The sequence below is a fragment of the Solanum verrucosum genome, unplaced genomic scaffold (genome assembly GCF_900185275.1).
Source record: "Solanum verrucosum unplaced genomic scaffold, falcon-dt-bn FXZP01000125.1, whole genome shotgun sequence".
Lineage (NCBI taxonomy): Eukaryota > Viridiplantae > Streptophyta > Magnoliopsida > Solanales > Solanaceae > Solanum > Solanum verrucosum.
The window spans coordinates 2,037,430-2,062,331 of record NW_026019923.1 but is presented as its reverse complement, the minus strand read 5'-3'; the positions used below and the strand labels follow the sequence as shown (position 1 = coordinate 2,062,331).

The following is a 24,902-nucleotide window of genomic DNA, read 5'->3' as shown; positions in this document are numbered from 1 at the left end:
ACTTGCACTTCAAATATTTCTTTAGTCCTACCAAAATACAACTATCTAAGATGTTTTTTAAAAATATAACACAATAGGATATGATTAATGACACTAAAATATCCAACAAAAATAATAATAATGAAATCGCGTAAAACAAATATTGCAAATTAACAAGTCATAATGAAAATGATCATAATTTAAAGGTATTAAATCATGCTAAAATTAAGTTTAATAAGTATTAGTTACATGACTAAATATTAAAGTAAATTAAAATTAAATTATGTATTTTAATTGTCTAAACCAATGTAAAACTAAAGAACAAATATTCAATATTATTGTCATTCTTAGTGTTGAATTGATTTTCTTTTTGCATTAGTATTAATTTGATTTCGATTTAAGCTTTATTATAATTACCAATATCTGTGGACTATAATATTTATTGACCCATTCATAATTCTAAGTTTCAAACTTGAAATAATATTTAAAAGATAAAAACTATGAAAAAGTATATGAAATATTTAAAAATTATATCAAAATAAATATTTTTATGTATAAAATAAAATTTTAAAATATATAATGTCGGGTTGGTTTGGTCTCAGGTTGATTTTTTTTAGTTAAAACCAAATCAACCCAAATATAGTCTGTTTTTTTTTTTCAAACCAAACCACTAGTTGAGCTTTTTTTTCAGGTTGACTCGGTTTGCGATTTGGTTCAGTTTTCGATTCGGTTTTGTACAGCCCTAGTGCTCCATGTGAAAACTCAAGGATGACTTTGAGTCTTTTCAAAGGAGAGAACATGACCACATTGTAAAAACACTAGATTTGAGTTAACAATCAGTAATCCACATTATTAAGCAACAAGGGATCTTGAGAAAACAGAACATAAGTTTGTCTATGTTCTTTGAGTACTTGTGTTCTCCCATAACTAAAAAGTGTAGCATGCCGAATCTAACTGGGGTTTTGTGTTGGCGGAGGGAACTGGATCGGAAAAAAGTGGGATTCTAGTTGTAAGATATCTAATGGGACCAGGAGGACACAACATATGAGAAAGAAGCTACATGTATCTGATAGCACATACTCTCAAAGACGTGATACAAACTGTGCATTCCTATAAGACAACTTCCCATTATAAATTCTTATACATACAAAATATTTTCTTGATAGAAAATTAAAGAACTGTTATTTGCTGGCATTAACAAAATCATATGGCTAAACATTATTTCCACGAGGAAACGTACAAGTCAATTGCAAATGGTCTTCTGGGAGAAATGACAGATTGAATTTGTGAAGAAAAAAACGGCTCTAGACGGGCATTCTGAACTAATATGTACGGAACAAAAGCCTGCAAAAACACACATTAAAGGTTGTTACAAGCTCACATACTATCAAAAGAAACAGCAAAGAAAGCTAAGAGGTGAACCCTCTCCACATCTCCCAAGTTGATGTCAGAAAGTCTATACAATCACCAACACTTGCAACTTCTAATTGCAGTGATGCCGACTTAAGTTGGAGTAATATGTGCACATCAGGACAGATGTAAAATTTTAGCAGAATGAAGAGAGAGACTTCAGGATACACGAACCTGAAGTAAACAAAGATTTGTTCCTCCCAGAAGACGATTAACAAAGAATGCCAAATATGTGCAGAAATCATACATCTATTACACGCATTCACGCAAGCAACTGCGTGTCTGTACGGCCTGGTTGAGGAGGTGTTACAGGAGGTTTAATTAGTGGTCTCAGCATATCCATGATTGCAGCAAAGGAGGGACGTTTCCATGGTTCTCTGCAACATTACCAAAAGTTACATCAAAAGCAAACCAAAAGCCATGTGACTGAACTATCGAAGAACATAGCAACATACTTGGCCCAGCAGGCCTCAATAATGCTTGCCACTTGAGGAGTCAAGTCACGTGGAATGTCGAGTCTTTTCCCCTTAAAGCCCACAGCTGCTACAACCTACAGGTTTAGATGCATTTAACTAATACAGAATTCACAAGAATCGATATAACAACTGCTACAACCTACAGGTTTAGATGCATTTAACCAATACAGAATTCACAAGAATCGATATAACACCCTCTCTTATCTCATCTCTTAACAATGAACGTACCAATAAAGATAGCAATGCATATGTTCCATTTTAAAATATAGCCAAGATGCAATGCAAGTGCCAAATAGTGTTGCAAATAATCAGCATATCCAAGTTGTCTTTCTAAAATTAAATCAATGTTTTCAATCAGAGGTATCATGAAGTTGTTACCACCTAGATACCAAGACACAAGATTGAGTGCCCTTCCTGATTTTTAATCAAAGAGAAATATCAGAAATTCTGAAATCATAACAGAGAGCTTATAGAAATATCTTCCATGCGATTGATATCGTTTTATCCACATTTCTTAATTGACTGTATCTTAGTCAGAGAAAGATCTTTGACAGCAGGTAGCTATAAAGAAGCTGATATGAGAATACTAATCAAAGCATGAAGAATCCTTATAACATCTCCATTCAATGCCCAATGAATGACTAGCTCTCTCCCTAAACCAAATGGAGAAGAGAGGTATATAAAATGAGGAATAAATGACTCTTCAGACAATTGCTGAAGCAAATTGGATTATTCTCCATCCCCTGGTATGAGTCATACCAGACACAAACAGAAACAAAAATGACTTCAGTCAACTCCTGACACAAAATTGAATGGCTCCAGACATAGCCCAGTATCCAGTCTTTAAACTAAAGTTCCTGCATTTGCTTTTCCAGTGAACAGTGTTCAGTATTCCGTGGAAGAGCCATTTTAGACACAAGGAATAAAATGACTTCTTATGTAACTAATTTCACTGGTAAAAGCCTTCCCACAACAATACATTGGCACATTCCAATAGATAGCTTTAGGTCATTTCACCTATACACGGTTATTCCCTCTGGATTGCTAGCACAAACATCAGAATGTCTACCTTAAAATCCTCCCCCCACCCCCCCACCCCCCAGGACAATAGAGCATAGAGATAAGAAATACAAACCTGTGCTGGGTTCAAATTACTCCAAGGTTGTTGCAACGTTGCCAGCTCCCACAAAATAACACCAAAGCTGTATACATCAGATTTCTCATTTGATGGTTCATCACGAAGAACTTCAGGTGCCATCCATTCAGGCTATTCACAAGAAGAACCAGATAAAAAAAATTCATAGATGACGTGAAGTGACAAAGACAAGTGAAAGTTAAATAAATCATATGTTGAATCAAGCACTTACAGTCCCAGCAGCAGACTTTGATGAGAGAAATGTATTCGCTTTTAAACGAGAAAGACCAAAATCACAGACCTGACGAAGACATCAGACAGGTCAAGGACATTCAACATCTTTGTATAAAGAGAAGGCTTTAATAATATAAGAGTACAAAATATGCATAAATAAACACCATAACAGAACTCAATTATCTATCATAAACAACTTTCATTAAGACTTGTTCCAGAATGCAGTAGAGTCAGATTGGATGCAGAACTTATGTTGTATTGTCAGCATAAGCATTATAGACACAAACAACTAAGGCCACACTACATTACGTGTGCTGCTAACCTAAAACGCTATGAAAAACAGACCCTCCTAAAAGATTACTGACATTAAGCAATGACATGTATCAAATGCATCCCTTTCTTAGTTTGTTGCTTGACAACAGCAAAACAGTTCTCATCAATCAGATCACAAGAAATTTCCCTACAGGCATGTTGTAAAGAAATAAGATAATCAAGATATTAGATTTCGTTCAAGTTGTGTTACTAGGAACAGCCCAGATACATGCTTCTAATGTAAGAGGAAAGATATCTAATACAAGTCATTAGTGAACTAAATAAACTGGTTTAATAAGAGATTTTGGATAAGACGGAAATGACACAAATATGAAACATAATGAATAATGAAACAAAAAACAACACAACAACTACTACTTTTTTTTTATAAGGAAAAGGAAAATGCGTAAATACGACACAACAACTACTACTATTATCCCTCAATCCCAAAGTAGTGGGGGTCAGCTGTATGAATCCTCTATATCCATTTTGCTCCATTTGATGATATTTCATTCCAATACAGAATACATCCATTCTGCTCTATTGGGCCACGTTTCGCTCCACTACACAATAATTTGTTTGTTGACACAAATTAAGGGTTTTTCTAGGACTAGAAGTTTCCTTTATCTCACACTAATCTCAATAGTAAAACTAAAATATACTAAAAACCTTCACCCTCATAGAGTTCTAATATCTGGAAATATGCTGCATCCAGAACATAAAAAAAAAAAATTATGATAGGTGTCCAGCACATTAACATGGTGCTAGATAAACAAATACCAGCATCCTTGCCACGTGGACATTGAATTACCACGATTCCAGATGGTCAATGTCCATTTGGATGACAAAAGAAACCTCTGACTCGCACGTGCCTACAAAACCAGAAGTATAATGTACAATCTTCAAGATATATGCTGTCTGTTATAATTTAATCCTCCCCACAACATTACACGCCGTTAGTTCTCCATTATCTGAGAAATCTGACATAAGCTTTACCCCTCCAAACTTGCTTTTTGTTCTTCAATAATTATGCATAAGTATATACAAGTTTTTGACACTAAGACATCCTCTCCATTTTTCTCTCCTTTAAACCACACTCTGACAGCGCAAGTCAAGAACTGTATCAATAGAAAAAAGATGGATTGCAATTTTAACATGTGCCATAGAGGTAATTATTCTCACCTTCACTGTGTATTTTTTGTCCACTAAAAGATTTGGAGATTTCAAATCTCTATGAACGATGGGAGGATTGCGTTTATGTAGATAATTCATCCCCTTTGCCTGCACAAGATGATATAAGGAGATGAGCCCCAGATTTAAAATAAAATGAGGCAGAGCAGGGAAGTATTCATACCACATCATATGCCATAGACAACCGACGCCTTTCATCCAAAACCTCCCTAGCACCAGGTCTATGAAGAAGTCTATATAAGCTACCTCTGAAATACATTCAACATGGGCACTGTCAGCTAAACTGAAAAATCAAAAGTCCGATTATTTGTAGGGTTTGCCAAGATAAAACCTTGATAAATATTCTGTAACTATGGACAAGTTTGGTCGCTGAGTAACTGCACCCATAAAAAGCACAATATTTGGGTGTCGCAACCGCTTCATAATTGCAACCTAAACAAAACGAAAGGAAAGTCAGATTAGTGGATTTGGTCTAGGGAAAATAGATAATAAAACTGGCATTTTCATACACCCTTTTCTCTCTTTCATCCAGTTTGGTTATCAATAGTTGATGAGATAGGGAGATGAGAGTTACCTCCCGCAAAAATTCCTTGAATCGCTCTGCATGGAACTCTTGTTCCATGAGTATCTTTACAGCAACATCCTAAAGTAAGTGCAAACTTCCATCAGCATGTAATTATGAAGGAATAAAACCAAACGAGACAGAGTAATTCAGAAATAAATAAGGAAAACAAAAAAAAGAAACAAAAGAGAGAGATTAACAGATAACCAACAACATTTATTCGAGAAGTGGATCAGGCCAAAAACAAAATAGAAATAAATAAACGCCCAAATAATTTACAAAAATAACACTGAATATAAATGCTTCTCCGAAGTGCTAAATGAGTTAATTGATATAACAAAGACGAGTATCAAGAATGCAGAACTAAAAGGAGATATCTTACAGAACCATTCCAATCAGCACGGTGAACGGTACCAAAAGACCCTGAAATTCAACAAACAGTGTTAGGTACATGAGAAGAGGATGCTATGATACTCTAGCATCCCAATATCACTAACATGTACTGAGACAATCATAGCACGAGACTAAATGAGGATACAAAAGATAGCAGGCAGGGATTACCTGCCCCAATCCTCTCCTTCAGAACAAGATCTTCCCAGGGAATATCAAAATCCTCTATTTCAAGGGCAATGTCTCTACTTATTTTAGCGGGAACAAGTTGACTTCCTCTCTCAAGAAATCGCATATCATTCCCTATATCTCTTGGGTCTGATAATTGTGTATCTCCATGCAAAACTGGACGGACATACTTCACAGGAGCCATGTCCCTGTCCATGTTCATTGAGCTTAAGATATTTTGAGGACTATATACACTAGTAAATAGTAAGTTGACAGTCTTCGTCATGACCGTTTTACCTAATTGCAGGCACAGGTAACCGAGAAATTTCATCACGGTTACTTGGACCAGTGACAGCACTGTTTCTCTCAATGTTATTTCGGTCAGTTTGTCCTGCGTCTCCATCAACAGCAGCTCCTGTGACAAACAATATTAATTAAGAACCTTGAAACAGAACATGTTTGGGTATAAAATTCAAGAAAAAATCAAGGGAATTAGTTTGTCAAGATAATAATACTTATTTGTATGGGAAGAGGAAAGGCAACTATATAGACATGCTAAAAGTGACTAAGAAAAGTTAAATGGAATTGTACAATATCTTTCTACTTTTGGTGTAAAGAAGTAGGTTTAGAGGATATAGATCATTTTGTAGATTTATTAAGAAAGCGTAAGTATCTTCTTTTTTATTTTTTTAATCTAACATTTTTTATGGTGTCCAGCATGTCCACAATGCTGAAGAATACACATTTACCAGTTTCAAAAAAAAAAAAAAGTAACTAGGATCATAAAAGCTCCCAGCTTCAGTGCAGGGAGACAACTATTAATCAACTTCTCTAAGTAAATTATAAAGTATAGTTTGTGAAAGAAAATAAAATACAGTAATATTAGAAAAGAATGAGAAATATATTCTGTTAGTTTAAGTCATTTTTAAAAAAAAATCTGAATGTCTCAACATCTTAATTTCATCGATTTGAGTCAAACCTTTTGGTAAACATCACAGTAAACCAGAGAATTAGTGAAGAGAAGAAATTATGAAACTATAGGTGCCAAGAAGACCTCTGGGTGTTAAAGGTTCAGAAATGTGGATCTTGTCTAATCTGGAGGTCTCTTGTACCATACAAGAGGTCGAATTGGCTTTCTAAAAGCAAAGACAGTTCTTTTTCTCCCTTCATAAGTTACTAAAAGAGCTCCGCCTTTGCCAATCTCAAGCCCAATAAATGAGGAGGGTTCTAGTAAGTTAGCAGCCACCATAAAACTACTCATTTCACGATGTATCCTCAAAATATGGAATACCTTCGACGTAGATTTCATTGCCAGTAAAAAATGTAGAGAACTTCTAGTGTTAGAAAACCCAAATAATTGAATTAAGACTGGTCTTTAAGGGAGCAACATGGACAGTGAGTTTCATATAGCTGACCCCAACTACCTTGGGATTTGAGACATATATTTATAAGTTTCTACAACCATAGATTCTTGGTTTCCACTTTGCTGAAAAATAAAACTTAAGTCGTCATAAATCAAAACCTATAAAATGAAGGAGGGAAAAGAAACAACTGTATTGTTATCTCCATTATAATTTTACTTTTTTTTTTCGTAGGTTCAAGTAGTTTTATGGTTAGTGAGGTTCCAGCTTCATTACAGTCAGATAGTAGTGACATCATGTAGAAGGGACAATAGTGAGAGAACTCTGAGAAAGCAAATATGCTTGTAGGTTTGTTTAAGTACAACTAGTAATGGGAATTGGGAATCCCGGGAGTGAATAAAGTCATGAAACCAGTTGTAAAGAATGCCCTTCAAAAATAGGACAAATAAGTACAGCCAAAAATTTTAAGGAAATTCTTATATTATAAATACTAATAAGATTTGAGTTTTTCTAGTATATGTTTAGAGAAACCAAGGATAACCCTTCAGATCCAAAGATAAAAGGGTTAAACTTTTTTTATGAAAAAAATAAAGGAGGAACATTTAACATGAGGAAATAGGATATTTCTTCTTGGCTAGGAACCGAGAAACATCTGTCTGAAGCCATTATAAAATTATGCGTGAATTGAACATCTCTCATCACAGTATCGTAGACGCCAAGCTTAACATCCGGAAAACAACCAAAACAAGCAGCAAAGATGTATTTGCTCATGAAAGCAGATAGGATTTAGAGGATAACCTGCTGAAGAATCCTCAAACACAAGATTAAGCGATTGACAATCCGAGAAATACTGTTTGGCAAGTGACCTGAAATCAGTTGCTGGTTCAACTTCTCTGAATCTCGGAAATCGCAATGGTGAAGAGATTGAGATAGAAGATGGGCCGTTGAGCGAGGAATCTGGTTCGCATAAGCATCCAGGGCTCCCAATCAAATCAACCAGGTACTCCCTGTGTGGTGAAGAGCGAAATGTCAAGACTGTGTTCTCTTTAACAATCAAAAGAAATAGCATATATCTAACTGTGTACAGAAAAACTAACACTTGCATTTCTTTACAAGAACCACCATTTTTTTCAGGCTAAATCCTAGTTGAAAGTAGCATAGAAAAATAGCATCCTGCTGTTCGCTACACAATATCTAATTTTAATTGCTTATACTTTTTCCCATTTAATTTCTTCTCCTCCACATTTTAGGGCTGAGCAGAAGAAAGGAGGACATATCTTTGCAATTCAATCACGAACTTTAGAATCTATTATATTACAAGTGTATAAGGTATTCCTTTAATAATGGGATCTGTTCTTTCAAATATTAAGACTCCCATCACCACTCCAATATACTCCTCCTTTCATCCAAAAAGAATGGCAGCATTACTATTTGGAGGAATCAAACAACCTTTTCTTTGACTACGATGTTTTATGTAATCTTTTTTAAAACAATTTTAGCTATTTAAAAAAAAATTATATATAGTACTCTTATGCAGTCTCTAGATGTGTAATTTTTCTCTAGAAACCATTCAAAGAACCATGTCTGAATTCATATTGAATGCAGCGTGCCACTTACTCGAAGCGCCACCGTTCTTTTTGGCACTGAGGTTGCGGTAGTTTATGTTGTAAAAACCAAAAATAAATATGGCTTTTCCAACAACAAAAAGAACTAGGAGGAGCAGCTATCAGGACGAAGGAGAAACTTCAGTTAGTACCAACATAGGTCATGAACTAGATACAGTGACTGATCTTTACAGACCTCTTGCAGCGTTGAATGCAGAAAGACAACACAAAAATATTCAAAACATCATCATTGTCATCTTCCAGACCTGAATATATATTAAGTTCCGTTTCTACACATATACTAGCTCTATGCATTTCAAAGAAAGCTTAAACCAGAAAGATTAAGAAATTCAGAAGTTGGCCATATTATACACTGAATACGAGGTAAGATTTAGGCAACACGATCAAAGTCCATATAAATTGCACATGTTATCTGCACAGGAATATATGAGTAGGGAAGGAAAAATTGATTATCACAAACAAAATACATATAAATGGTTTTTGAAACAAAAGGGAAGTCGGAACATCAATTTCCATCTATCATTGCTTTAAATATTTAAACAAACATGGCTAACAAAATAATACATATTTAGTAAAGGTGTCTGTCAGTGAAAGTAGACTTGTCATTACCCTTTTCCTCAAATATGCAAGTTTGGAGATGAAATGAAAATATACTCCGAGATCATTTATAATTTGGATTCGCACCTGTCAAGTCCAAATCGAACTAAACACGAGGAAGCATCAGCTCTGTTACAATATTTACATCCTTTGGCAATTCGACATGGTAAATCAATGACGTCAGCTAGCACCTGCAACAATCATGTGAAATTCATGATATCACATCAACCTTCCATAGTACCACCAAAACTAAGAAACTCCTGATTGAACGTACATTTACTCTGACAGAGAAGACAACAATTTGCAAAAAACATGATTTTTCTTTAGTTTTTTTTAAAAGAACACCATTCATCAGATGCTGATCCGTAAATTCCTGTGTAAGTAAATCTTGAGACTAAAACAGCAAACTAAAAACCAGTATATCACATCTAGAACATACTTTAAATAGCAAAGCTCGATGCCTACAAAGGCCAACAGACAGGCTACCAATGGGAAGCACAGTGGATCCTAGACAATCCTTCAGGTCATAACTACACTCCTTCCACAAAGGAACCAACTCATCTTCTCCGGCAGAGGTTGTGCCCCTAAAAAATAAAACTTAATTACAAAAAGGAGAAAACACAAACAAAGTAATTTACGGAGTCCCCTAGTAAGAAGTTTCTGGCACTTACCCCATATGACTGCAGACCAGCTTAGCAAGCTGATCAACTACTTCTTTTGTTGTGATGCAACTAGGAGAGAGACTATGGATCCGATTCTGCAATTCTTTCAAGCTTGGATCCGTACGCCGATCAATCAAAATCACTTCAACTGATGGTACTACAGAGGGATCAACAGCTCTCAATGATTCAATAGATGGAACGCGGGCATTTTCTTGTAGATCTGAGCAGACAATCCAGACATATGGATCCATCCCATGGATCAAGTAAAATCCATCAGGCACTTTGTCAAAGTACGACAAGCATCCATTTACCTGGTACAGAACAACGATTCAAAGCAGAAAATGGCTTTCAGCAAAAAAACTAGGAAGCCTGGAAAGCATGATTGAATCGATCAAAGAAAGAGAGATCATAAGAACATAAACACATAACATAAAAAATAGAATCAATAAGCAGCCAGAAAATAATAACATAACGAATAACCAAAAAATAGAAAACAATAAATGCTCTGGCTCGACTGGTGAGAATGACAAGATTCAAAATCATCAATGAAACTATTTATCTAGTTGTTCCTATTTGCACAGAAACACGACAACACAGAAGAAGTGATCAACATACTTTTACCATTTTTAGGGACTGATGCAGGAAGAGAAAGAGTTTATTATGCTCACATCCTATGTACAAGAAACCTAAAACTCTCTTCTCCAACAACCAGATTACTATATTCTGTTGAAAACTCCTCTTTCTGGAGAGTTCCCTGTCTTTAATATGATAGAATCTTCGCTAAGTCTGAAAGCATAATTCCAAGGACTCATTGAAGAAAGTAATCAACAATTTGAAGGAGAAAGTATTTCTAATCCAATGACAAATCAGAACTACACAAATGTCACTCAACACAGCAAAGACGGCAGGACTATTTAACAGTGTCTATGAATCACAGCTCAGAAGGAGGAACCTATTTTTCTCTTAACCTTCATAATTTAGGACTTCAATGGCCTAATGTTCTAACAATTTGTTCTCAGTGAAGTCCTTCTTGAGAAGCTTCTGGTTAGGGCAGAGGTTAGTTTTCCACATGCCTTGGTCTGAATTTCTAAGGTGCCGAGAAAGAAGTTCTTCTTTGCGTGGTTAGCTACTAAAGGAGTGATTTTGATGGCAGAGAATATTAGGAAATGAAAGGTTGTATGCATGAGCTGGTGTTTCCTTTTGTAAGGAGGCGGATGAGGATGTGGACCATATTCTGTTACATTGCAAATTAGCTACGTGGTTATGGAAGGATATCTTTACATGTTTGGTGTTTCTTGGGTAGTGCCAAGATCTGTGAAGGAGTTGATGTTCAGCTGGAAGAGTGGAGCAAGGAAAAGAAGACACAATGTTAGGAATGTTACTCCTCTTGCTTTGATGTGGGTCATTTGGAAGGAAATAAATAGGAGAGCTTTTGAAGGAGTGGAGATGAGCTTTGCTCATTTGAGGAGTAGTTTCTGATCCCTTTCATCAAAAGGAGTAGTCTCTGATCCCCTTGTTTTCTTTTGGTGCATCCATGCAGTTCCGGTTTGTATAAAGGACTGGGTGTCTTTGGAGAGAACCAAATTTTGTAGGTTTCTCCTATGTTGGTATACCACTTGTATACGGCCAAGTTGGCCTTGTTACTATTAACAAAATCTTTTACCTTATCAAAAAATAAAATCCATGTTGATTTTGGCAAATTCTCAAGAAAAACAAAGGCCAGGTCAAACACAATTCCCCAATTCTTGAGATAATTTATCTCCACTACTCAGAAACTCAAGCAAGATACAATGTAATCAAATATATTGGGCGTTGTCATACACCCTACTATTATAGTGATTATTTTATCAGCTTGAGTAATAGATGTATATCATTGGCAAAAAATTACATTAACACACATGTGAAAAGAAAACTTCTAATGATGAATTGACGAGCTAATTCCTTCATCTTCCTTATATGCCTAGTGCTCATGTTTCTAAGAACAACGGCACATGACACAACAAATAACGTAAATAATTCTATCAAAATGTTGGCAAAAGTTCATGTATACAAGCAGTATATCAAAAAGTAAAGAACGGTCACCAATAAGGTTACATGAAACAAGAACGCACCTTTCCTCATCATTTTCTTCACCTTCATTTACATGCATCAATTCATATCTCCAATACAAAATACAAGAAAGATCAAACACTTCTAGAAATAGAAAATTGTATCAAAATGAGCCGAATGAGACAATCGGGTAAATTTTTTCACCAGTTGAACTCATCGAGAGCTCCTTTGTGAGGCTTCTAATTCAATACCTAGGTCCTTCGTCTCTACTCTTACTTCCGTAAAAAGAGTCTAGTATTGGAAAATAGATCTTTATTAGGAATATCCACAAAAACCGGCTTATGAGATACTATTAATGAACTCTTTTTATCAAGCACGGTTTTCATTGATAATAACATAGATACTATTAATGAATTTAGCAAACAAGGCATACATATTGTATCAACTACCACTTGCTCATCGATTTTTTATTCCACTCAAAATGACACATTCTTCTCTAACCCAAGTGAGGCTTAGCAGTCAATAAAGTTGAAATCCATTTTGTCGCCCAGTAACAATAACTGTCTTGGCCACATTTAGGAAATATTTCCAAAGGGGTTTTGGCACATTACCGCAAAGATGTCCAAAAAGTTTCTCCACCGAATTTAGTACAATAAGGGTGAAAAACATGGGAGATCAGGATTCAAATCCTAGTAGGAGACACAAAGGACGATAAGTAGTTTCTTCTCATCTGCCTAAGTCTTTAAGCCTTAAACAAAATTACTCAATACTTGTGCTAAATGGAAATAACATGTACTCGATGGAATAGTCGAAGTAAAAGAAAGTTAGCCCGCGCACCAACATTATCAAAAAGTGAACTTTGTCTCCGTTTTTTCTTTTGCTTAACCATCTAGTATTCAAAACCCATTGGCATGATTAATACCAATCACCTCACATATGGCCTACTTAAAGGGGTAATGCTCCTTGCCAATAGTTTCTCTATTCCAGAACTCGATGTCAAGATCTCTAATTAAGGGTAGAGACATGTTCTTCTCAGTCATTACAAGCGTCTCTCGTGCCTTTTTGCTTTGATAGAGTAGAAAGGCCCTCCCTAACTTATCATGTAAGACGTGAAGTCATCAATGTCCCAACTTCCACCTCTTTATTACATTTGCTTGTTGCAATGACACCTGTGAATCCGCTACCAACTACTTCTACTATATACCAACATTTTTGTCTAGATTCATGGTCAAATATCAAGCCTATGGTTAGTAGATATTTGACATTCGTATGATGAAAACAATATTTATATTTTCAATAGTTAATGATTCTTTCTTTGTATGGGACTTTGTCTAGACTTCTGTTAATGTAGAATAGAAGAAAGAGAATGAATGTTCTAATCTTTATGATAGAGCCCACTAATCTGAGCATTCAATTTAGTACATAACTTATAATGTCTTAAAAGGGAGGTCAAACTACTTATAATAATTCCACTTTCATCCATCTTAAATTTCAAAGGGTAAAAAGGAGCTACAAACTCAACATGCTCTTACTTGATATGTGAAAATTTCACATTTTTACTCACTTCAATATTTTGTCAAACTACACATTCCTCTTTCCTTAAAGGTAAGTTAACAAATTGTTATATTCCACTTCTTGTCTTCTTCTGTCCTAATTTAACCACACAGTAAAAGACGGCTATTAACTCAACATGCTCGCAATTGATATGTAATAATCCACAAGTTCTACTCTCAATTTAGTTCATGCCAAATAAAAACTAGGCATTCAAATAGTAAGCTAGTGCTTGGAACACGAGCCTAACGTGGAAGTAAAGCTTGGTATGCAAGTCATCCCCAAGAAAGAAAGTTTCAAGTATCTTAGGTCTTTATTCCAAGAAAATGGAGAGATTGGTGATGATGTCACACATTGTATAGGTGCAGGATGGAGTAAATGGAGGCTCACCTCTAGAGTCATGTGCGACAAGAAGGTATCACTCAAATTTAAAGGTAAGTTATACCGGTGGCGGTTAGGCCAACTATGTTGTAGTGGGCGGAGCGTTAACTAGTTAAGAAATCCCATGTTTAGAAGATAGGGTTGCGGAAATGAGGATGTTAAGGTGGATATGTGGACATACTAAAAGGGATAAAATTAGGAATGAAGACATCCAGGACAAGGTAGGAGTAGCCTCCGTGGTGGACAAGATGAGAAGTGAGATAGAGATGATTCGAGAATGTGGAGAGGCCTAGTGAGGACGTGCGGAAAGTTGGTAATAATGGGTTCGAGGAAGTGTAAAGGTAGGCCGAAAAAGTATTGGGAGAGGTAATTAGACAAGTTATGGCGCATCTTCAACTCAGCGAGAACATGACCTTAAATAGGAGGATTTGGAGGTCGCAGATTAGGATAGAAGGTTAGTAGATAGTTGATTGTTGTCTTGCTTTCCTACGAGTTACGCTCGGTGGTAATTTGGCACCCCGTGTTTGTTTCTCCTTTAATACTAGTAGTATTAACTTTTTGGCGTAGTTCCTTATTCTACGATTTATGTTACTACCAATTGTGTCTTGTCGTTTGACTATTGCACTATTTTGTTGTTATTATTTATTTTCCTATATGCCATTTGATGTTTCCTCTAGTACTTGTTATATCTTTTCTCTTTTATATGTTCTTTGATATGCGTTACCGAGTTGGGAGTCTTTCCGGAAACAACCTCTCTATCTCTGTGAGATATGGGTAAAGTTTGTATATACTCTAACCCCAGACCCCACCTTGTGGGACTACACTGGGTATGTTATTGTTGTTGGACATGGGTTCCATTTTTACTATGCTCTTCCAATTTTTTCTACTAAACAAAGTACATTGTTTTAAATTGTGATTTGTGACCTTCGGCATCAAGATCCTTTGCATATTTATCTAGGGCGTCAAATAGTGAATCATCTTCTAGCCATTTTCTTCTATAATCTATTTTTTTATTGTATTACTTCATTTCACCCTTACATTCCTGCCGACATTGTAAGGTTTAGGAACAAGAGAAACGATCGGAATGGTAATCAACACCCGAAATATGTATGTCATTAGACTTGGACTAATCCAAGTCTAACCTAGGCAATCAACACCCAAAAAAATGAATATTTATGTGTTAGATGCAATACAACAACAAACAATCTCATACACTATAATATTTGTAGATATCTTCAACTCATCTGATCCAAAAATAAAAGCCCTTCCTTTTTCACTTATCCAAACCTTTGTCCACTTCTCCAAAAGAGAAACTTTTATCTACACTCTTTAATTCTTCTCCATTTCCACAAATATGTTTTCTTTTTAGTTAGTAAGCAAAAGTTTTCATTAACACATAATGAAAAACATGATTATTGATCAATAACCAAAAGATTTCCATTAACACCTTGTGAAAGTCGTGTAATGTAAAATCCTTTTATCTTCTTTGACGGGTATAGTGTGATCTACTTCATACTAAAATTAAAACTCAAACTCAAAACAAATCAATTAATTCTACTTCTAGACCTCCTTTTACTGAAACACGATTACAAGGAAATTTTTTAATCCTCTTTTTAACTAATTTTATGGAGTGGTCATAAATTTTGCATTAATTCCCATATTGCAATATTGTTTTTGAATATAGGGTGTGTTAGTTGGAAAATGGATCTTAGATTCTTTTTCATTAATATGTACATGATGTACGTAAAACGAGTCTGGATCTCATGATAGACTGATAAAGGGAATATTCTCGGTAGTTTGTGTCATACACATTGATTCATTATACAATGTTTCAAAAACAGTAATAACTAGGTTCCTCGGACTCTCCAAAAATGTTGCCGCACCCGTGTTGGATCCTTCGAAAATACACTATTTTTGGAGGATGTGACACACACCCATCGACATTTTTGAAGAGTGTAAGCAACATAGAGTAAAGGGTCTTAACATTTATTAACTTCTACGTGCTTTACTAGCTGAACTATGTATAAATGAAAGTTCATCGACATCACAGTTTCCAGTAAGGATGAGTCTGTAGTAAAGAAATCATGTTAGAACAGGTAAACATCTCCCTTCTAAAATTGTGCTTAAGTTGTAGGCGCATCAACTGCACAGAGTCAAGGGGTTTGATGCATGCATTAGCAAGGGTAAAGACACAATTACCCCTCAAAATCTTTTCCACATCCTTTTCGTTGTCCAAAGGGAGGCGGGTCACCGACAGATTTCTCAGTTATAAAAAAAAGGTATTTTTGTAAATAAATACTCCCTCCATCTCATTTTATGTGAGGTAGTTTGACTCGACACGGAGTTTAAGAAAGAAAAGAAGACTTTTAAAACTTGTGGTTCAAAATGAATGATAGAAATTTGTGTAGCTGTAAATCATTTCAGTAAGGGTAAAATAGACATTTTATAGTTAAATAGTTACTTAATATAGAAATGTGTCATTCTTTTTGGGATTGACTAAAAAGGAAAGTAAGTCTCATAAATTGGGACAGAGGGAATAATATTTTTTTTTAAATATGCAATGCATGTCGTTTTTAATACACCAAACTAAACACTGCATAAGCTCCGCATAACTAATGCAAGCATAACCAATATCAGTATTACTAATACACCTTATTTAGAATTATTCTTATACACTCTACCAAACGATCCCTAAATATACACTGCAGGTTTGAAAAGAACCCATTCCACATTGATGTTGCATTATATAACGAGAAAGAGAACTGACATACAGACTTTACACAAAGAAAACTTCCAATTTCTTTGTGGAGAACAAAAGATGGGCATCAGTTGTATATCGGCTACAACACTTCCAGAGTAGCTTGAGATGTTCGCAAACCTCTGAGAGACTAAAAGCATTAAATTTGTTCTTGAACTCCACATTACTTGACGCATTAGTCTCGACATATTCTAGTATTCTAGAAATATCCGGATGCAGTACTAATATAGAAGCTACTCATCTTTCTTGGAGTTCTGAAAGGATCTAGTAGTTTAAATATATCACAACTATTTAAGTGCACTTACATTTGAAGAAGCACATCCATTTGTCAATTCTGTGTTTGGCATGACGGAAAACACTTTCCAGGAAAATATCACCTTACATGGTAAATATGTTTTTTACCCAATAAATAGTGTCTCAGCAAACAAAGAGATGACTTCCCTTGCTTCTGGACAGAAGTCACTTTCCCACTTCTCCACACTAATACATTATTGTAAACCTTTATTAATACTCAGAAGTATCACCAAAACACTACCATAACACCTTATAGTCCACTTTTTACAACTCGTCTATGTCACCTACATATACCCAACCAAACAGTCCTAGTTGATCAAACATTTTCCTCTACATCAAACTGTGACCTAATTCAAAGATTTGTAATCTAAACCAATTCTTGTTTTTTTGAGTACAATGTTAATTGTTCAACGCATACCTTAAGCATAATAGGAACACATTTCCCTCTATTGCAGCTAAATTCATAATTGGATTAAGGCAATTGACATAGAAAAAAAATATAGACGATGAGGAAAATCAACACAAAACAATAACCCAACCATACCCAGAATCGATGGGAAAGGGTCTCCGCCGAAGCAGCTGAAGCTGAAGCACGGGATGCGGATTCATCAGGCACAGGATCCAAAAAATTTGGATCATCAGCACAGGTAGCTTCCGAAGAAAGCCGTAACGCCAAAGCTAACTGCAGCTGATAACTCTCCTCAGTCTGCTGTGCCCAGCTCTTAGAAGACGAGCCACCGAACAAATTAGCTTCCAACGGCTTCATCCTCACTTCAGCACCGCCACCGCCATCATTGAGATATCCAAACGACGCCTCCGCATTAGACAACGACGGCATGTAATACTCCCCGGAGATCGAACTCTCACCAAAGCTACTCCCACTTGATTGCCTCTGCAAGCCAATCGAACCTGGAAATGCCGCCGCACCGATCCGATTCGGCGCTTGCATCATATTACTACGGTGATCATTCAAATCCCAATCAAATCCTCTATTATCACCTGTTTTTCCTTTACCCTTCTCACCAGAATGAGACTCATAATACGGTGCTACTCCTCCACCGCCACCGCCAGTGACGGAGTATTTCGGTGGCGGAGGAAGGTAATTATCATCGGCAACTTGACTCAACAAAGTATAATTCGATCGTCGAGTAGACATTTCCATCTGAATAATTTATCAATTCAACAAAACCCTAGCTAGAAATTGTTCATTACACTATAAGTTCATCTCCCTCTCTCTCAAAGACTTTCTCTCACTAAAAGTTTTCTCTCTTCTCTTCTTCTTCTTCGTACTTGTCGAATGAGAAGTGAGAGAGAAAAAAGATGGGGGAAGTCTTGTTTTAGTCGTAATATTCCTGGAATTTTCGACTTTAAGTTACAAGTTTAACTTAATTATATTAACCTCCCCTCTACTTTATCATATTTCAAATTATTCCCTATGTAATGTCAAGAATTACTCTTAGAACCCATTTAGCCTTACTCACTTTCTTCCGTTTTCGATCGACCCAAAAATGCTTATAAGCGGAAAAATCATGAGTTGGAGATGATGAACTTGTGACTTTTGATTAATTTGAGCTTATAAGCAAGTAAGCACTTGACTTATAAGCATATCGGGTATTTATCAAATGCGTAAACATGTCAAAAAATATATACGGTTTATGTTAGTTTGATCAGTTTATAAACTTAGCAAACACCTTTTTAATTAAATATTGATATGTAAATTGAAACAACGTATTGGGCCTAAGTGTAATTTAAGAAACAAGTGGATGTGTTTTGAATTATGTAAAAGTTGAAGGATTAGTCTTTGTTGTGAGGAGTTTCAAATGGGATTGTTTGTAGGTGAAACGGTGGATCTTGATTTGTTGTGATGAATTCAAATGAGTTTGTTCATAATTTTGGACTTTTTATTTGTTTTTTTGCTTTCTTACTTAATTTGGAAAAAAGGTTGGCTTTTTGTGTTGAGTTCATAGGAACGGTTACAAGAGGTGAGAAGGATTTTTTGGCTTTTTGACACGCTCTTGATGGGTAAAAGACATGTGTTGATAAAGTTAAATAAATTTTTAATACTTCAAAAAATCAAGAATAGAGATAGAAGCTTGTAAACGATTCATTGAATTGTATGTGTTTATATATATTATATAAGAATTCTAGTAAATATAACTAGTTGTGAATTCAATTGTTATTGTAGTATTGATTTGAAGTCTATCTAAATTCATAAATGTCAAGTTATGAATCTAATTTTGTCCAAAATATGTTATAATACTAGCATTATTTAAAAATATTCAATTAGGGGTCGTTTGAATCAAATACATATTATGCATTATTGTCTAATATAAAAATGGTACTTAAAGCCTTATTCATAACATGTATTTATATCAAATTAATTCAATTTACTGTTCTTGTGTGATTTAGTGAATTACTAGTAATGTACATTTATAAAATGTGGCAAAGTAATAGAAGTAAATATGTGAATACATGGCATGCATTAGTTAATTTCACGCCGGAAATTAGTGATTTTTAATAGTGAATTAACTCAAATTCATATCAAGATGTCCAATAAAGGAAAAAATATTGCTTTTCATGTCTAAAACTCAAGTTTTTTAATTAAAAACGAATTAGTCATATTTATTCCATCATAATTCTCGATTGTTTTTAATAGTCGGTTATGGATAGTTGTTAGATGGAATAGTGTTGAATGAAAATAAATGACCAAAAAAAGTTGTTTTGCGTAGCAATATGAAATTCCCTTCATATAATTAGTGGTACTCTTCATGCAATTCTCCTTAGTTAATTGTTTTGATAGTCAAAAAATTATTACGAATATATTAGAACATATAACTTCAAAGTTTAGTATAGTACAATATTTATAAGACGAACTAACAAATGTAGCATTGTAGATTATATGTATGGACTAATAGATCTACAAAAATCACAATTAATATTTTTTGGATGAAAAAAAATAATCGTCAATCTATTAGTTCTTCTTATGAACTGTTTGTTTATAAGCTTGATAAAAGATATATATTGATCGTCAATAATATTATAACTTAAAGAGTTTGTTTGGTAGCTTGTTAGATTTATACATGTATCTCTATTAATAATGTAAGAATTATTTGCGAGGGAATTTATATATATATATATATATATATTAGTATAACTTACATAAATACCATAGTGTAAAATCTGAATTACCTTCTATCCCTATTATTTTTGTAATTACATAAATTCCATATTTTTTAGGCATTTCGGATATACGTAATTAAGGATCCGAATACATTATTGTTGATACATTATGTGTCAATCTGTTGCATTTATTAAGGGAAAAAAAAATTGAAAAATCAAATTAAAATCTCATAGTATCCATTGTTGCACTAATTAAGGGGGGGGGGGGGGGGGGGGAAGCTGAAAATCAAATTAAGATCCCATAAATTAGGTTATTCCATTCCAAATTATTGTCAAGAATTCAAAATATTACAGTGTAACAAACCAAAAAATTCAAAAATTAAATTTCTTCTTCTTGTTCATCGTTCTCTCTATTTCATAAAAACTTTTGTCAAAATTTTGGATAAGTGAGGTGAGTTATGAAGAATACAAAAGTGATGGAATTGTTGTTGGACAAACGATTTGTTTTGTGAATCTTCAAGTTCATCGAATATCCTTTCGCTTTGATTCAAGATTGTCGAAAAATTTGAGATTCAAAATTCTTTTCCAGTTCATTGAAGATCCTTTCCGTTTTGATTCAAATTTGTTAAAAATTTTGAGTTTCAAAATTATTCTCCTAGTTCATTGAAGATTCTTTCAATTTTGATTCAAAATTATCAAATTTTTTGAGAAGATACATCATGAAGATCCTTTCAATTTAAATTGAAAAGTGTTGTATTTCTGCTAGATACATTAAATAAGAAAGTGTTGCCCATAAGATTTTAGGTTTGAGACCGATACATTATTATTTGATAATTGTTATGTATCAGATACATTTAGTATAAATTCAAATTTACATATCATAACTAAAAAATTAGTGCATGACACATTATTATTTATGTATCTTATTTTGTTTGAGATCATGAAGATCCTTTCATTTTAAATTGAAGCGTTGTATTTCTACTAGATACATTAAATAAGAAAGTGTTGCCCATAAGATTTTAAGTTTGAGATCGATACATTATTTGGTAATTGTTATGTATTGGGTACATTTAGTATAAATTTGAATTTACGTATCATAACTAAAAAATTAGTGTATGATGCATTATTATTTATATATCTTATTTTGTTTGAGAAATATTATATTTTAAAATTTTAAAAATACATTATACATGTAATTGTTTCAAAATAGCTTCTTTTTTGTGTGTATGATAAATAACACAAACTTTATGTATCAAGTACATTTCTATTGAACACGATAAACACCAATCAAAGATTCAACAACATTAGAGTTATGTATCAATACCTTAAATATGAACAATATACATTGCATAAAACAAATGTTATTGTAGCAGTGATGTATTAGATCAATGATAACACTAACAAAGGCTAATTTAAGACTCAAAATAAATGAGATACATTAAAAATATGTATCTTTGATAGTGATGGCCATGCTATGGCAGATCCAACTTTTTTCTTCTTTTTTTTTTGACGTTTTTCAATAGTAGAAACATTAAAAGAAAAATAATTTTTCAAAAAAAAAATTCAACGACAATATGATTAACTAAAATTGCAAAGGTTCAATAAGATTTCAATGAGGGCAGGGGACGGAGGTAATTTTATTTTTATTTTTTAAGATGAAAAAATAAAAAAATAATAATAAAAGAAATCGAAAATTGAAGTGATGGAAAGAAATCTACCTCTTGAATAATTTGAAATCATTAATTGGAAATAAAAAAGATTTGAAATTCAAAAATAGATTAATTGATAAACTTGACAGAGACACCTTCTTAAAATCAAAATGAAATTTGAAATTTGTAATTGCTTAAGAAGTGGAGAGAATTTAGGGATAAAATGGAGGAGTGAAATGGGGAGTGGGAAATGTGGGTGTAGGCTGAAAATAGGAATGAAATATTTATGTATCCGGAATATTTTATGAATTGGGGGAATTAAGGGATTTTTTTGAATTTTTTTAAAAAGGCAGGGATAAATGGATATTAAGGTAAGTAAATGTGTGTATATATATATAATTTTCCCTATATTGTATTTTATACATATATTAGTTATATAAGGTCATAAGGATTAGTTATTCATGAATATATTAGTTATTCTACCTTCTATCCTGCACAAAATAATAACAAGAGTCCCTCATAAATTTCTAAATTGTCAACCAAACATCGTACTAATTTTATATACGAATGACTTATTTCTTATTTACTTATTAAGTATCGTATAAGTTATATAAAAAAATAATGACTCCTTGTGACATTATCAAACGATAAAAAACTTATTTCTTATCCAGTTGTCAAACGATCCCTTGTGACATTGTAACCTTATGTTCCTTTTCATATAGTTGGGGCTAACAATATTCCTACAAGTATTATTAATGGTCGATCACATGGAAACAATGTGTCTTAGTGGAGGTTGCATCACTTTGATTACTTGTCTCGTTTGTTGGAAATGAAATGACTCCAATATATATGAATTTGTTATGCTATGGCTTAGTAATTACTACAATTACTTTGTCAAGTACTGTTAATCATTGAAGTATTTTCTTGGTGGAGGTTTGCTTAGATTCATTTGAACACGTTTTTACTCAAACAATATTATGGATCTAGACATAAAAGTTGCATTCTTGATGTTTCGATTTGGTTCTCTAGTTTCTAAGTGAAAGTAACCACAATATATATATACTTCACGTAATATCTTAGTTGTCGATAAGATAGATCTATTATTATCTTGAACATTTATTTTGATTACAAGAAAAACAAAACTTCATAAACTCGATTAATAAGTTATCTATAAAATATAGATGACTATATTCGATTGAATACTAAAGAAAAAAGGGAATTGAGGCTTGACGAGCTTTATAATGCCTATCTCCACATGAGCAAGCTCTTCATTCTAAAATGTATTTATGATTTATGTTTGTCGTGATCAATTTAAAAATTATAGATTAAAATCTAATATTTATTTAAATTGTCATATGTCTCGCATCAAAAATAATTAACGAATTTAGATATGTTTGCATTTGTCCTCAGGTCGACTCTATAGACTATAGTCCACAAATTAAGAAAATAATTTATTCACACTTTGCGTTCACATTAAATCAATGGTAACATGATACACAATTACTCATCCTCTATTGACACTTCCATCACTTAATTACATATGATTTATCAACATTTTTTTGCTCATCAATTTACTAGGGCACCTAATTACTGTAATATTTTTAATAAAAAAGTGCGGTTTAATATAAAAATTGAGTGTAATCATACCCAAATTTGATGATTATTTTGTACCGAATACAGCATTTTTGGACCGTATCCATCAATAAATGTATAGTTGCTTTTTCCTTTTATAAATTTATAAAATAAAATAAATGAGTAAAAACTATATACCTCAATTTTATTAGTATATACATTTCTCAAAGAAAATGAAAGAAAAAACATGAATAAGGCTGTTAATTTTTTATACACTACAATTTATATGACTTATACACTTTTTTTTTTCCTCTTTGGATTATGATTTGCTAAACACATGGGATCCTCCAAAATTAAGATTGATATCCCTAAAAAATACTCAACTTGAAAGTATTATATTATACTCTTAAATATTCCAACTAGATATACTTCCCCAAATTGCTATATTTAAAATCATATCTCTAGTACTTATTAACACTTAAATTTCCTCAAGTGGGGGAAGTGTGATATTATTGACATCTTACGATATTTTACTAATTATAAGTTGGATAGCCTTTTGGCCTATCATTTTTTATGCTCTTTTTTTGAAGGGCCTATAAGTAAATAGGAAAGGGACCCATTGTAGAATCATGATATATAAATATAATTCTGATACAATGTGGTTAATAAGAAATATTTTACATTATAGGTAATTTTCTCTGATATACATTCACAATGGTAAAAGTGATGAAGTTTTAAATTTAGTTTTGTCATAATAGACAAGTAAAAATATACATGAATGAATAAGAATTGAAAAGAGGACTAAGGTATACTCTGATCTATTTTGTAATATTGAGAAGAATAATTAATAAATAACCAAGCTTGAAATCTGCAATATGAAGCGTTTATGTTTCTCGTAACATTTAAATTTTAATTAATTGAGATGTAATTATGACGTCAACACAAATATCCTTCGTATTTGGCTCGTGCTATGCACATGCTATTTCGAGCAATGTTCAATTCCTTTATAGCTTAATAATTCATCAAATACTATCAAAATATTATCATCTGTCCTAATGTATGTTGCCAGTCCTTTTTATCTTGAGATGCGGAGTCTAATTTCTCTTCATTTTAGTACATTTTACAATGACACTTTGCATTACCATCAAGTAAAATATTTTATCCATTCATTCTCTACATTAGACTTCTTTAATGTTTTGGCAGTTAATGCACTTGGAGTTAGGGTTCATCGTTATGGTTAAAAAATCAAATCGAATCGTAATTCGAATTAAACCGATAAAAAAAATTGATATATGGTTTGGTTTGGGTTTAAATTTTGAAAATCGATACTATTTGGTTTGATTTTGATTTTACTAAAAGACAACCACAAAAATAACCAAACCGAACCGATAAATTAGATATATAAATTTTAGAATTATTTATATAT

The 24,902-nt window shown here is 33.4% G+C and overlaps 3 protein-coding genes across 3 annotated transcripts in view; 2 read left to right on the top strand and 1 right to left on the bottom strand.

Annotated features, from left to right (window-relative positions):
• LOC125823949 (uncharacterized) overlaps window positions 1–16,144 on the top strand; it is an 83,002-nt gene extending 66,858 nt beyond the window's left edge. Inside the window, exon 5 of the mRNA XM_049503298.1 lies at window positions 16,134–16,144. The gene's annotated coding sequence lies outside the window, so the exon portion shown is untranslated. The remainder of the gene's footprint in view (window positions 1–16,133) is intronic.
• LOC125823997 (uncharacterized) overlaps window positions 1–24,902 on the top strand; it is a 248,179-nt gene that overhangs the window by 175,463 nt on the left and 47,814 nt on the right. The window lies entirely within an intron of this gene.
• Window positions 969–18,459, bottom strand: LOC125823959 (serine/threonine-protein kinase CTR1). Its single transcript, XM_049503309.1, has 17 exons — window positions 17,680–18,459; window positions 10,112–10,413; window positions 9,880–10,024; window positions 9,528–9,631; window positions 8,017–8,225; window positions 6,155–6,272; window positions 5,861–6,066; window positions 5,682–5,722; window positions 5,312–5,380; window positions 5,069–5,169; window positions 4,901–4,985; window positions 4,729–4,827; window positions 3,233–3,301; window positions 3,001–3,132; window positions 1,845–1,939; window positions 1,564–1,766; window positions 969–1,323 (listed from the first exon to the last, which is right to left on the bottom strand). The coding sequence occupies exons 1-16, from the start codon at window positions 18,295–18,297 to the stop codon at window positions 1,652–1,654; spliced, it is 2,508 nt and encodes an 835-aa protein (XP_049359266.1). The 5' UTR covers window positions 18,298–18,459; the 3' UTR covers window positions 969–1,323; window positions 1,564–1,651.